This window comes from Centruroides sculpturatus, unplaced genomic scaffold, assembly GCF_000671375.1.
Source record: "Centruroides sculpturatus isolate CEXI.00-Female unplaced genomic scaffold, Cexi_2.0 scaffold454, whole genome shotgun sequence".
Lineage (NCBI taxonomy): Eukaryota > Metazoa > Arthropoda > Arachnida > Scorpiones > Buthidae > Centruroides > Centruroides sculpturatus.
In genome coordinates, this window is record NW_019384681.1 from 507486 (window position 1) to 520907 (window position 13422).

At 24.0% G+C, this 13422-nt stretch overlaps 1 protein-coding gene across 1 annotated transcript in view; it reads right to left on the reverse strand.

The window, feature by feature from the left end:
* Nucleotides 1-8492, reverse strand: part of LOC111626967 (endoplasmic reticulum-Golgi intermediate compartment protein 1-like) — a 49375-nt gene extending 40883 nt beyond the window's left edge. Inside the window, exons 1-2 of the mRNA XM_023370511.1 lie at nt 8338-8492; nt 7335-7423 (exon numbers count right to left, since the gene is read on the reverse strand). Coding sequence (XP_023226279.1) covers nt 7335-7423; nt 8338-8477 — 229 coding nt within the window. The 5' untranslated portion in view covers nt 8478-8492. The remainder of the gene's footprint in view (nt 1-7334; nt 7424-8337) is intronic.
* Between the last annotated feature and the right edge of the window lie 4930 nt (nt 8493-13422).

Genomic DNA, 13422 nt, shown 5'->3' on the forward strand with positions numbered 1-13422 from the left:
GGTCCGTATTTCACGCATCGCCATCTCGAATTAACTTATGTCTGTCGAGACCAAAATTTAAAAAACGTGAACATCACACAGATTAATATGTACCCCTAAGTCTCTGGAACGGAATACATGCACCAGTGAACCTACAACTACACGATTTATATTTTAAAAATAATTAAATTCACTTAGCATTCAAAACTTGCGAATTTTGAAAAAAACAAATTTGCTGATTAAATACAGACAACCGTTTAACTGAAGTAAAACGGGTTTTCCCCTTGCTATGGATGTCTGCCTAGTTCAGTTCAGCTACATTCCGCTACAGTTCGCCCTTATTATCAGTTCGAAATGGAGTGGTTCCATAATACCTGCAGTGTTCCATAATACCACCTTCTCCTCAAAAATTTGATGAATTGAAGAATTATGGATTAGAAATATCAAGAAGTTATCTTGTGAATATTAAGAAAATTAAAGCTTGAAAATAGTTTTATGGTGTTTGTTATATATTCAAATAATTTATACTGTATATTTTAATAAATTTTCTTGAGGAAATTTAATTAAGATTGTCTATCTTAAAATATTTATAATTTTAACACATTATACAAAAAAATCAACTACAAATAAAACTAGAAGTAAGGATTCTAAAGAACTTTGTTTAATTAAAAGACCATATCTTGTTTCAGAGGGATCTCATGAGACCACACACTATATCATAGGTTGCTTAAGCGTATATACACAAAAATATATGCTTGTGCATTAATATATAATTTACATAATTATATTTAAATACATGTTTATGTACATATTTAAATATGATGATGTAAATCATATTATGCGGTCATATCAAATTCTTAATGTTCATTTACATTTTAAGATGTTATTTATTAAATCAGTTTTTTAATTATTAAAACAATTGCTTTAATTATATCTTATTTTCAAAGAAAAATTGAAACAATTGCTTAATGCAATTTAAATATTACAAAGATTGTTTTGTAAAAATTGTAATTTGTATAATAACAAAAAGATTGTAATAGAAAAATGTTAATTTTTTGAGAAATAAGATGACTGCATGAGTATGTTTTGTTGAAAGATAGTAGTAAGCTTCTGCTTGAAAATTTAAGAATAGATATAGGTTTTTGCTTTTCATTTGTTACTTGTTAAAAATGCAGGATAATTTATGAATTTAAAAAAATTCTGTTTCTTGTTAAATTGCATTCTTGTTTATTTGTTATGAATTTCTTATAGGTACACAATAAACAATTTAACAGCAAGAAATTTCTCTGATTAGTTTGTTAGAAATTTATAATGATTATTAAGGCAATGCTCTTCTCTTTTTTGTTTTCTTGTTAAGTCATCATTAAATTTCATTAAGACAAAAGTTTTTCTAAAAGTTTTGGAACTTTAAAAAATAAGTCATCCATTAGATTAATCTATATTTTCCTCTTGGCTGTTATTCCTTGAAGATAAGTGAAAAACATGAAAATTTTTGTGATTTTTATATAAAATAGCTCTATTAAAGTATTTTATGACAAATTAAAGAATAGTTTTAATTTATATTGATTAATAAACTGATAATTTATAGTAATAGTAGTTTATAGTTATACTGATAATTTATTTATAGTAATATTATCTATGTTGTTATGAATATTAATAAAAATATTGGTATTGGTATTTACACACATTGAATATGATATTTGGAGTACCATTTAACTGAATGCACTCAGCAAATGCATGTTAAATGTCATATTATTTGCACACATGCATCACAGATATGTTCTTGTATTTTGTATGAAGACAAAATCATTTTGTACATTGAATATTGTAGATGATTGGCTTTCAATTATCTTTTTTTAAATTATCCAAGTATTAAATATACAGTACTTATTTTATACTTTATATTGGAATCCAGGTATTTTAATCATTATTAACAATATTGAGGTAGCAAAAGTAAAACCAAATGTTCAGTTTTAATTAACAATTTTCTTTTGTAGAATATTCTAAAAGCACAATTATATTTCACAAAATTGCAGTTTATTTTATTATTGTTGAATATAATGACTACTGAGAAGATTCACCACATATGGAAATTGTTTTCATTATATAATTAGCATTCAAAGGTTTCTGCAAATTAGAAATAATGGTTCTATTAATTTTTTACAAATTAAATTTTGTTTATTCTGTTAAATTAATTTGTTTTGCTTTATAGTTTAAATCTTTTTAGTTTCTGTATTGATAAAATTGAAATATTTTAATTTTTGAAAATTGATGAAAATATAATCTTTCCCTAATCAAATAAAACGATCTAATTTAATATGTGGATTTTCAAATATTACAATAGTCACAGAAAAATTAAACATTAAACATCAAATTTTGAAGTCTTTTTCAAAATTAAATTGTTTAAAAATTAATCATATATAAAATAATTTTGAAATTATAAGCTATTCAAATAATTTAACTGGATGATATCACTATTGGATTACTTAATGGAGGATTTGACAGGATGTAACATATACAAAGTTATGAGTATTAAGAACAACATTTCAGAGCATTATTTTTGATTTGTTAGATTGAATTCAATATCTGTCAAAAGAAAGAAATTAAGATAGTCAAACACAAAGCAATGTAAATTCTTAAAAAATCATTAATAAAAAAAATACTTGGACCAATAGTAAGTTATTTCTTTCAGTTTAGTTTAGGAACATCAAATATTTTTTTGATATTTAAAAATTAAATCATCATTTAAATTTTTAATAAATTTCTGTATGCTTTCATTTATTATGATCAGTTAATAAATAATAATATAACAAAATAAAATAAATCAAAACTGCTTCTTGATAATCAAACTAGCAACTATTAAGAAATTTTTCGGCCTGCCATAGGCTAGCTTCAGCTTATAGCATGTGATGTTGAATGTAATACTTACAACAGGAATGTTAGTCCTGGATATATTATATAGATTCAGCTTATAGCATGTGATGTTGAATGTAATACTTACAACAGGAATGTTAGTCCTGGATATATTAATAAGATGTGGTAAAATCAGAAGTATCATAGTTTAAACCCTAAGAAAGGGTTTAAACCCTTTCTTAGGGTTTAAACTATGATACTTCTGATTTTACCACATCTTATTAATATATCCAGGACTAACATTCCTGTTGTAAGTATTACATTCAACATCACATGCTATAAGCTGAATCTATATAATATATCCAGGACTAACATTCCTGTTGTAAGTATTACATTCAACATCACATGCTATAAGCTGAAGCTAGCCTATGGCAGGCCGAAAAATTTCTTAATAGTTGCTAGTTTGATTATCAAGAAGCAGTTTTGATTTATTTTATTTTGTTATATTATTATTTATTAACTGATCATAATAAATGAAAGCATACAGAAATTTATTAAAAATTTAAATGATGATTTAATTTTTAAATATCAAAAAAATATTTGATGTTCCTAAACTAAACTGAAAGAAATAACTTACTATTGGTCCAAGTATTTTTTTTATTAATGATTTTTTAAGAATTTACATTGCTTTGTGTTTGACTATCTTAATTTCTTTCTTTTGACAGATATTGAATTCAATCTAACAAATCAAAAATAATGCTCTGAAATGTTGTTCTTAATACTCATAACTTTGTATATGTTACATCCTGTCAAATCCTCCATTAAGTAATCCAATAGTGATATCATCCAGTTAAATTATTTGAATAGCTTATAATTTCAAAATTATTTTATATATGATTAATTTTTAAACAATTTAATTTTGAAAAAGACTTCAAAATTTGATGTTTAATGTTTAATTTTTCTGTGACTATTGTAATATTTGAAAATCCACATATTAAATTAGATCGTTTTATTTGATTAGGGAAAGATTATATTTTCATCAATTTTCAAAAATTAAAATATTTCAATTTTATCAATACAGAAACTAAAAAGATTTAAACTATAAAGCAAAACAAATTAATTTAACAGAATAAACAAAATTTAATTTGTAAAAAATTAATAGAACCATTATTTCTAATTTGCAGAAACCTTTGAATGCTAATTATATAATGAAAACAATTTCCATATGTGGTGAATCTTCTCAGTAGTCATTATATTCAACAATAATAAAATAAACTGCAATTTTGTGAAATATAATTGTGCTTTTAGAATATTCTACAAAAGAAAATTGTTAATTAAAACTGAACATTTGGTTTTACTTTTGCTACCTCAATATTGTTAATAATGATTAAAATACCTGGATTCCAATATAAAGTATAAAATAAGTACTGTATATTTAATACTTGGATAATTTAAAAAAAGATAATTGAAAGCCAATCATCTACAATATTCAATGTACAAAATGATTTTGTCTTCATACAAAATACAAGAACATATCTGTGATGCATGTGTGCAAATAATATGACATTTAACATGCATTTGCTGAGTGCATTCAGTTAAATGGTACTCCAAATATCATATTCAATGTGTGTAAATACCAATACCAATATTTTTATTAATATTCATAACAACATAGATAATATTACTATAAATAAATTATCAGTATAACTATAAACTACTATTACTATAAATTATCAGTTTATTAATCAATATAAATTAAAACTATTCTTTAATTTGTCATAAAATACTTTAATAGAGCTATTTTATATAAAAATCACAAAAATTTTCATGTTTTTCACTTATCTTCAAGGAATAACAGCCAAGAGGAAAATATAGATTAATCTAATGGATGACTTATTTTTTAAAGTTCCAAAACTTTTAGAAAAACTTTTGTCTTAATGAAATTTAATGATGACTTAACAAGAAAACAAAAAAGAGAAGAGCATTGCCTTAATAATCATTATAAATTTCTAACAAACTAATCAGAGAAATTTCTTGCTGTTAAATTGTTTATTGTGTACCTATAAGAAATTCATAACAAATAAACAAGAATGCAATTTAACAAGAAACAGAATTTTTTTAAATTCATAAATTATCCTGCATTTTTAACAAGTAACAAATGAAAAGCAAAAACCTATATCTATTCTTAAATTTTCAAGCAGAAGCTTACTACTATCTTTCAACAAAACATACTCATGCAGTCATCTTATTTCTCAAAAAATTAACATTTTTCTATTACAATCTTTTTGTTATTATACAAATTACAATTTTTACAAAACAATCTTTGTAATATTTAAATTGCATTAAGCAATTGTTTCAATTTTTCTTTGAAAATAAGATATAATTAAAGCAATTGTTTTAATAATTAAAAAACTGATTTAATAAATAACATCTTAAAATGTAAATGAACATTAAGAATTTGATATGACCGCATAATATGATTTACATCATCATATTTAAATATGTACATAAACATGTATTTAAATATAATTATGTAAATTATATATTAATGCACAAGCATATATTTTTGTGTATATACGCTTAAGCAACCTATGATATAGTGTGTGGTCTCATGAGATCCCTCTGAAACAAGATATGGTCTTTTAATTAAACAAAGTTCTTTAGAATCCTTACTTCTAGTTTTATTTGTAGTTGATTTTTTTGTATAATGTGTTAAAATTATAAATATTTTAAGATAGACAATCTTAATTAAATTTCCTCAAGAAAATTTATTAAAATATACAGTATAAATTATTTGAATATATAACAAACACCATAAAACTATTTTCAAGCTTTAATTTTCTTAATATTCACAAGATAACTTCTTGATATTTCTAATCCATAATTCTTCAATTCATCAAATTTTTGAGGAGAAGGTGGTATTATGGAACACTGCAGGTATTATGGAACCACTCCATTTCGAACTGATAATAAGGGCGAACTGTAGCGGAATGTAGCTGAACTGAACTAGGCAGACATCCATAGCAAGGGGAAAACCCGTTTTACTTCAGTTAAACGGTTGTCTGTATTTAATCAGCAAATTTGTTTTTTTCAAAATTCGCAAGTTTTGAATGCTAAGTGAATTTAATTATTTTTAAAATATAAATCGTGTAGTTGTAGGTTCACTGGTGCATGTATTCCGTTCCAGAGACTTAGGGGTACATATTAATCTGTGTGATGTTCACGTTTTTTAAATTTTGGTCTTGACAGACATAAGTTAATTCGAGATGGCGATGCGTGAAATACGGACCCCATTGGTGCTTTTACAGTAATATGGAACTCAACTCCTCCGAACTTTCTATTTGCAAGCAGACATTCCTCCAGAGCAATTTGTGAAAAAGACACTAGGTAGAAAGCCAATTCTTCCTGAGAATATCGAAAAAGAGCTGCTGGAATATATATTGTTGATGGAGGTCATATTTTTCTATTATAAAAGCATTTTTGCGATAAAATACATTGGAGTAAATAATTTGGTAATTATTTAACATTTTTTGTCCTTTCCTATTTGTTTTTGGCTACATTAAAGCATTTTTTTGAAAATATACAGTAAGGTTCCATATTACCACCCGATTTTCTCTAAGCCTACTTTTGGACTTTTTGTACAAAAACCTTCAAAAACCATACTTATAATTACACTAGCGAAAAATCCAATTAGGAACATTTAGTTTACTAGTTACCAGTACTTTACGCACAAAAAATGTGGGTATAGTTATGATACCTTGTTTACAATTCACTAAAATGTAATTGGGGTTCCATAATACCACCTTCTCCTCTAATCTGTTTTTTTTATTTATAATATATAAGTAAATTGGAATTCATTATTTCATTTTTAATTTGAAACTATTAAAATTACCATTTTTAACAAGAAACAGTTATTAGCAAATATTGGCAAAACAGGAAAAATTTATTATAAATTAACAAAAGTATTTTTTAACAGGAAATTAATTTTATTTCCTGTTAAAATCTATTTTAAAAATAATACTAAAATTACTAAAATAAATAAATAAAAATATGTTTGCTTATAAAAATAAATTTATATGCAACTATTTTAGTATTTTTTTCTTATTGCACTTTATAAGTTATCATCACAACAAAATTTATTGAAGAATTTAATCAGAATTGTATTGGTACTTATAATATAGATATTAAATATTTTCTGGCTCGCAATGTAGATTTTATCATTATTGAAATAAATTTAAAATAACTTATCATTTACAGTTAAGTTACAGTTTATCATTTTTGTAACTAATTACTGCTATTGTTTGCTAAGATTCATTACAAAGTGAGAACTGATAAAAAGATCTATTTATTAATTAATATTTGAATCAAAAAATAACTTTTATGATTCCTTGATGATGATTTATAATTTACAAAATACAAAATAAATTGACGATATTTAGAACTTGCTTACCACTATTAAATCTCAATAACATATGTAAACTGAAAATAAAAAAGAAACTTACCATCACAACTAAGTCTAGGTAAAGTTATATTCAAACGAACTGCTATTCTATCTTTATCTCCAGGATTATCAACAAATAACTCACTGCTCCTGTAACAACGAATAAACATTTAGAAACTGTTGTAATGTACAGTACATACTGTGAAATTTGTGAAATTTTATTCATAAAAATTAAAATAGAATTGTAGCAAAGCAATGAAACTTATCCTCAATTAGTTTTCTACAGAGTAACTGTATTCAGTTAATAAAATTGACAAAATAAAAGTTAAACATTAATTCACTAAAATTAAAAATTATAGAATAGTTAATAAAATTGACATTAAAATATTCAGATATTATTTTTTAATAATGACCACCTTTTCAGATTTATAATTAGATGCAATAACCCAGCAAACCATTTACCCACCCACCATTATTTTACACTTTTAACATTTAAATTTTATTAAATTTAATATATTTATGTGAAAGCTATTCCAAACAACAATACAACTTTCATCATATTTTATAATTGATGCTTTATAATTTTTAAACCATAATTTACTAATTAAAATTTCATTTGAATGAACTTTTAGAATATCGCATGTTAATGACATTTATAACCATACTGTAAGAAAATATAGTGGATTGATCTTTTTTTCGATAAAAATATATTTCTTCCCACTCATCCGTTTCGTGTAATGATGATAAAATATTCAAAAAACAACAATTTACGTTGATTTCAGATTAAAAATTTATCAAATAAATTTAAAAAACAAAATATAAACGTCGACATTCTTTTGGCATTAACCAATAGGTGGGGCCGTTATGCTACTTTTGTTTTCTAATTAACTTAATTTTTCGCAATATTCCGAAACAGAAACGAGCAAAGAGGAAACGGAAGCGCACAACTAACGGTCGCACGGACTTCCGTCCATCTATAATACTATCGTTAGTTACTTGTCGCCAGCTCTAACCGGAAATGCTGCTAGTCAACAGCCGTGGGGCATCCCGACCATCATCATCACCTGTTTTCTCTCCGATGACAGGAAGGGATATATTTAGTGACTAATATTCTATAACCCAGTATAACGGTCGTCCGACAAATGATGTGCATCTCCTTTAAAACACATTCTCTAGGGAAAGGCCCATTCTGCACTTCCTGCATTAAGTTACGAACCACTTCCGACCCGAAAAACTGTTAAAATTGTGTCAATTAAATTCTGTTAATAGATATCCAACGAATATCTCACGAATTTATAATAAATTCACTGGAAAGTGGATTTAGAATATGTCTCTAAACCGTTAGAAACCTCCGACAGTATAAGTTTCTTTCCTAAATTTCCAGAGAAACAAGAATTTTAATACTAAAATCTGTATTATTCGATGATTTTCTAAGGAAATTAATACGCAAGTTTTTGTTATAACAAAACGAATAGGAATTTTGTAAACCGTTTCCGGAAGTGAAAGTAAAATAAGGAATGCAGAGGTTCTGAAAATACGATATACAAAATTCAATAAATTTTCAATCAATACAGAGAATTCGTGTGTAAATGTCATTAGGTATTGAGGAAATTACGCTTGCACAATGTAATTTTCAGTAATTTCGGAATATATCCTACTGAAATGGATGAATATTTCTAATAATAAAATTTAACGTAATCATCACATCCTTCCTATCAACCATTACCGAGATTAGAAGATTACTTTCTAACATGGTTCACGTAAGAGAAACATTTAAACCGAGTAAATTCTGGAGAAACATTTAGCCCTCAAACATTAAGTCAATAGCGAAAATTGACGCTAAAAACGGGCGATTTTATTTTAATTTCGAAAAGTTATCGCTAACTGTTTGTAAATGATTGAGAGGAAATTTTTCTATGAATATTTCTCTTTAATTTAAACATATCGATATATAATTATCTGCCTGCGTAAATTAGTAAATAAATGAAATTAAAGTTATTCGTATATACAACTGTCGCGTTCGATTATCGATTCGAGTAATATCTTCGATATAATATAAATCAATTTCCATATTCACAATTGTAATTAAAAATTAAAAATATATATATTAAAATATCTAATTACATAATATAAATCGATATACGATNGGTTGACTTATCAAGTAAAAATCAATACTTTAGATAATCCAGAAAATTTTGGTCTATTTAATTATCATTAATTACTTTTTTTTTTAACTCGATTACTTCTATAATATTTAATCTCTTTTAACTTCATGGAACATCTGTTGTTTGTCTACGGAGTAAAAGGATTTAAAGTTTAAAACTAATTTTTAAACTTTAGAAAATCAAAACAAAAACTAATCGAATTTCTTTTAAACTTTGATAGGAAAAAAAATGTTAGTATAAACTTTACTTTCTTCTTGCTTATATAACTTTATAAAAATGTTATTAATGGATACGGAAAAAAAATGTTACTCGGCTAGTTATCAAAAGATGCAATTACTTCCAGCTTAATACTTAAGATATTAAATCATTCAGCGTAGGTTTAAAAGATGAAAGGATTAAAAAAAAGCAGGAGCCTAGTGGCCCATTAAGTTTGCTACCATTCAGTGTCCACCTCCACAAAACGCTACGTTGTCATGACGACGGATAATCTTGAAAGATGGACAATAAAATCTCGCTGTTGCCTACTTATATATTGTATATATGTGATAAACTTTTATTTGCACTACGATTAGAAAAAAACATTACATATATATAACTAAAATGTAATAATTTATATAAAATTAACTATTATAAATGTAATTTTATAGAAAGAAAATGTCCTATTGATTATTAAATCGTATTTAAAAGACAAAAAAAAAAATGACCGGACTCCTGTTAATGCGGTTTTTCCTTACACGTTCGCTGTTATGCTAAAAAACAGACCACACAGTTAAGATAACAGAAATGAAATTAACGAAATATTTATGTAAAATATTTCACTACGTATAGATTATTATTCATAAAGTTATCATAAAAATATATTTCCTTTATCTTTCGAAATACATAACAGTTTTTAATATTTCCGTTGATTGGATTACTTTTATTATTATTATTATTTTATAATCAAGCAAGCAACTGAAATTATTTTTTTTATTATTTTTTTTAAACTGATAGAAAATACTAATCATTTTTAAACGTATAGGTAGAATGCATTCGATTTGGCGCTCTGTTGCTCGATTGTAACGATCTTCTCTAAATATTCGCACTCTTCCGCTTTATTTTAACTTCATTAAAGTCGATGAACCGATATTTCCATTTTAAAACTTAACTTTCCAATAATATCACCAAAGAATTTTTGTGATTGGCCAATTATGAATTTTCTTTCATTCATTCATTCCAAATAATAATAAGTTATTTTGGGGGTTTAAATAATTAATATAAGCAAACACAATACATATATTTAAATTTAAAATGGAAAAAGATACTTTTAAAACTATTACATATTTGTTTAATATTATAATACTATAAACAAATTGAACTATGTAAACAAACGAATTTTTTTTCATATTTCAAGATTTAATGACTAAATATATATCTTCCATCTTAATGAGTAAATTAAAATATAAAACTTAAATTAGTTCTTAAAAAAAAGAAGTTTGAAAAATATAAAATGTAATTACTGTAATATTTAATTGATTGCTAATATAATATTTAGCAAATATGCATGCACATTAACTTATCATTAAAAAAAAAGATAAGAAAAACAGAAGAAAGGAAAAACCCATGATTAAGTTTTTGAGTCATGTGTTGCTTATATTTACAGTTAAAACAGTAATTTCTTTCCAATATCATTGGCTTTTTATGGAAATTCTTACCTTAACTAATAAAAAATAAATATAAAAATTTATGAGATAGATTGTATTTACTAAATTATGTATCTAAATTAATAAAAGTAAATAAAATATTCAAATATTTACAATGTACAAAACAAGTTTTAGCCTACAAAAGATCTATTTACATTCACTTATGCAATCTACACTAAGAAAAATACATAAAGACTTTTCATTCAAACATTTAGAGAAATAATAATGCAAATAATTTCTGTAAACAGATATATCATATTATTTTGTAAAATTATGACCATATTATTTAACTTTTAGTAGTACTTGCAAGAATTATTGACTTTATATATATATTACTAATTTTTAAAAAAATTATAAATTAAAACGTTTTTGTATAATTTATTTAAAAATACAATAATTATTTTCAAAACTATTATATTTTTTCTAATAATAATAATAATGTAATATTGAGCAAGAGATTGGATTCATTCTTATGAATACATCTATTGTGTAATTCAACAAATCAATAATCCACTGCAATGAAATTCTTTTAAACCTTTTAATTAATCAATGTTTTTTAGAAAGTCAAAATATAATGAATGGGAATGATAAAAGCATCATAGCATTAACATTTTAATTTGATAGTGTAAAGAATATAAAAGATAGGATAACTTTATAACAGATAGGATAACAGTTATACTTTTAACCTTTGCTATGCAGCATTGTGAATGAATTAAAATTTCATAATCTATTTTAAATGTTTCAATGAAAAGGCAATTTTAATAAAATATCACAGGTTGTAATTGATTAAATATAAATCAAAAAACTATCATTGTATGTTTTTATACAAAGTATAATCATAGATATAAGAAGTAAAAAATCTAAAATGTTATAATTTGAAGTAAATATAACTATAAATTACTTGTAATAGAGAATAATGTGTTGATGAATCACGATGAAAATTATTTTAAAAATAAAAATATATTTTTCTAATTTTCAAATATATATTTTTAAGTCAAGTCAATAACCTTGATTCTAAAAGAGGTCAACCAATTAAGAAACTATAAAAANTAATTACTGTAATATTTAATTGATTGCTAATATAATATTTAGCAAATATGCATGCACATTAACTTATCATTAAAAAAAAAGATAAGAAAAACAGAAGAAAGGAAAAACCCATGATTAAGTTTTTGAGTCATGTGTTGCTTATATTTACAGTTAAAACAGTAATTTCTTTCCAATATCATTGGCTTTTTATGGAAATTCTTACCTTAACTAATAAAAAATAAATATAAAAATTTATGAGATAGATTGTATTTACTAAATTATGTATCTAAATTAATAAAAGTAAATAAAATATTCAAATATTTACAATGTACAAAACAAGTTTTAGCCTACAAAAGATCTATTTACATTCACTTATGCAATCTACACTAAGAAAAATACATAAAGACTTTTCATTCAAACATTTAGAGAAATAATAATGCAAATAATTTCTGTAAACAGATATATCATATTATTTTGTAAAATTATGACCATATTATTTAACTTTTAGTAGTACTTGCAAGAATTATTGACTTTATATATATATTACTAATTTTTAAAAAAATTATAAATTAAAACGTTTTTGTATAATTTATTTAAAAATACAATAATTATTTTCAAAACTATTATATTTTTTCTAATAATAATAATAATGTAATATTGAGCAAGAGATTGGATTCATTCTTATGAATACATCTATTGTGTAATTCAACAAATCAATAATCCACTGCAATGAAATTCTTTTAAACCTTTTAATTAATCAATGTTTTTTAGAAAGTCAAAATATAATGAATGGGAATGATAAAAGCATCATAGCATTAACATTTTAATTTGATAGTGTAAAGAATATAAAAGATAGGATAACTTTATAACAGATAGGATAACAGTTATACTTTTAACCTTTGCTATGCAGCATTGTGAATGAATTAAAATTTCATAATCTATTTTAAATGTTTCAATGAAAAGGCAATTTTAATAAAATATCACAGGTTGTAATTGATTAAATATAAATCAAAAAACTATCATTGTATGTTTTTATACAAAGTATAATCATAGATATAAGAAGTAAAAAATCTAAAATGTTATAATTTGAAGTAAATATAACTATAAATTACTTGTAATAGAGAATAATGTGTTGATGAATCACGATGAAAATTATTTTAAAAATAAAAATATATTTTTCTAATTTTCAAATATATATTTTTAAGTCAAGTCAATAACCTTGATTCTAAAAGAGGTCAACCAATTAAGAAACTATAAAAAAAAAAAATCAACT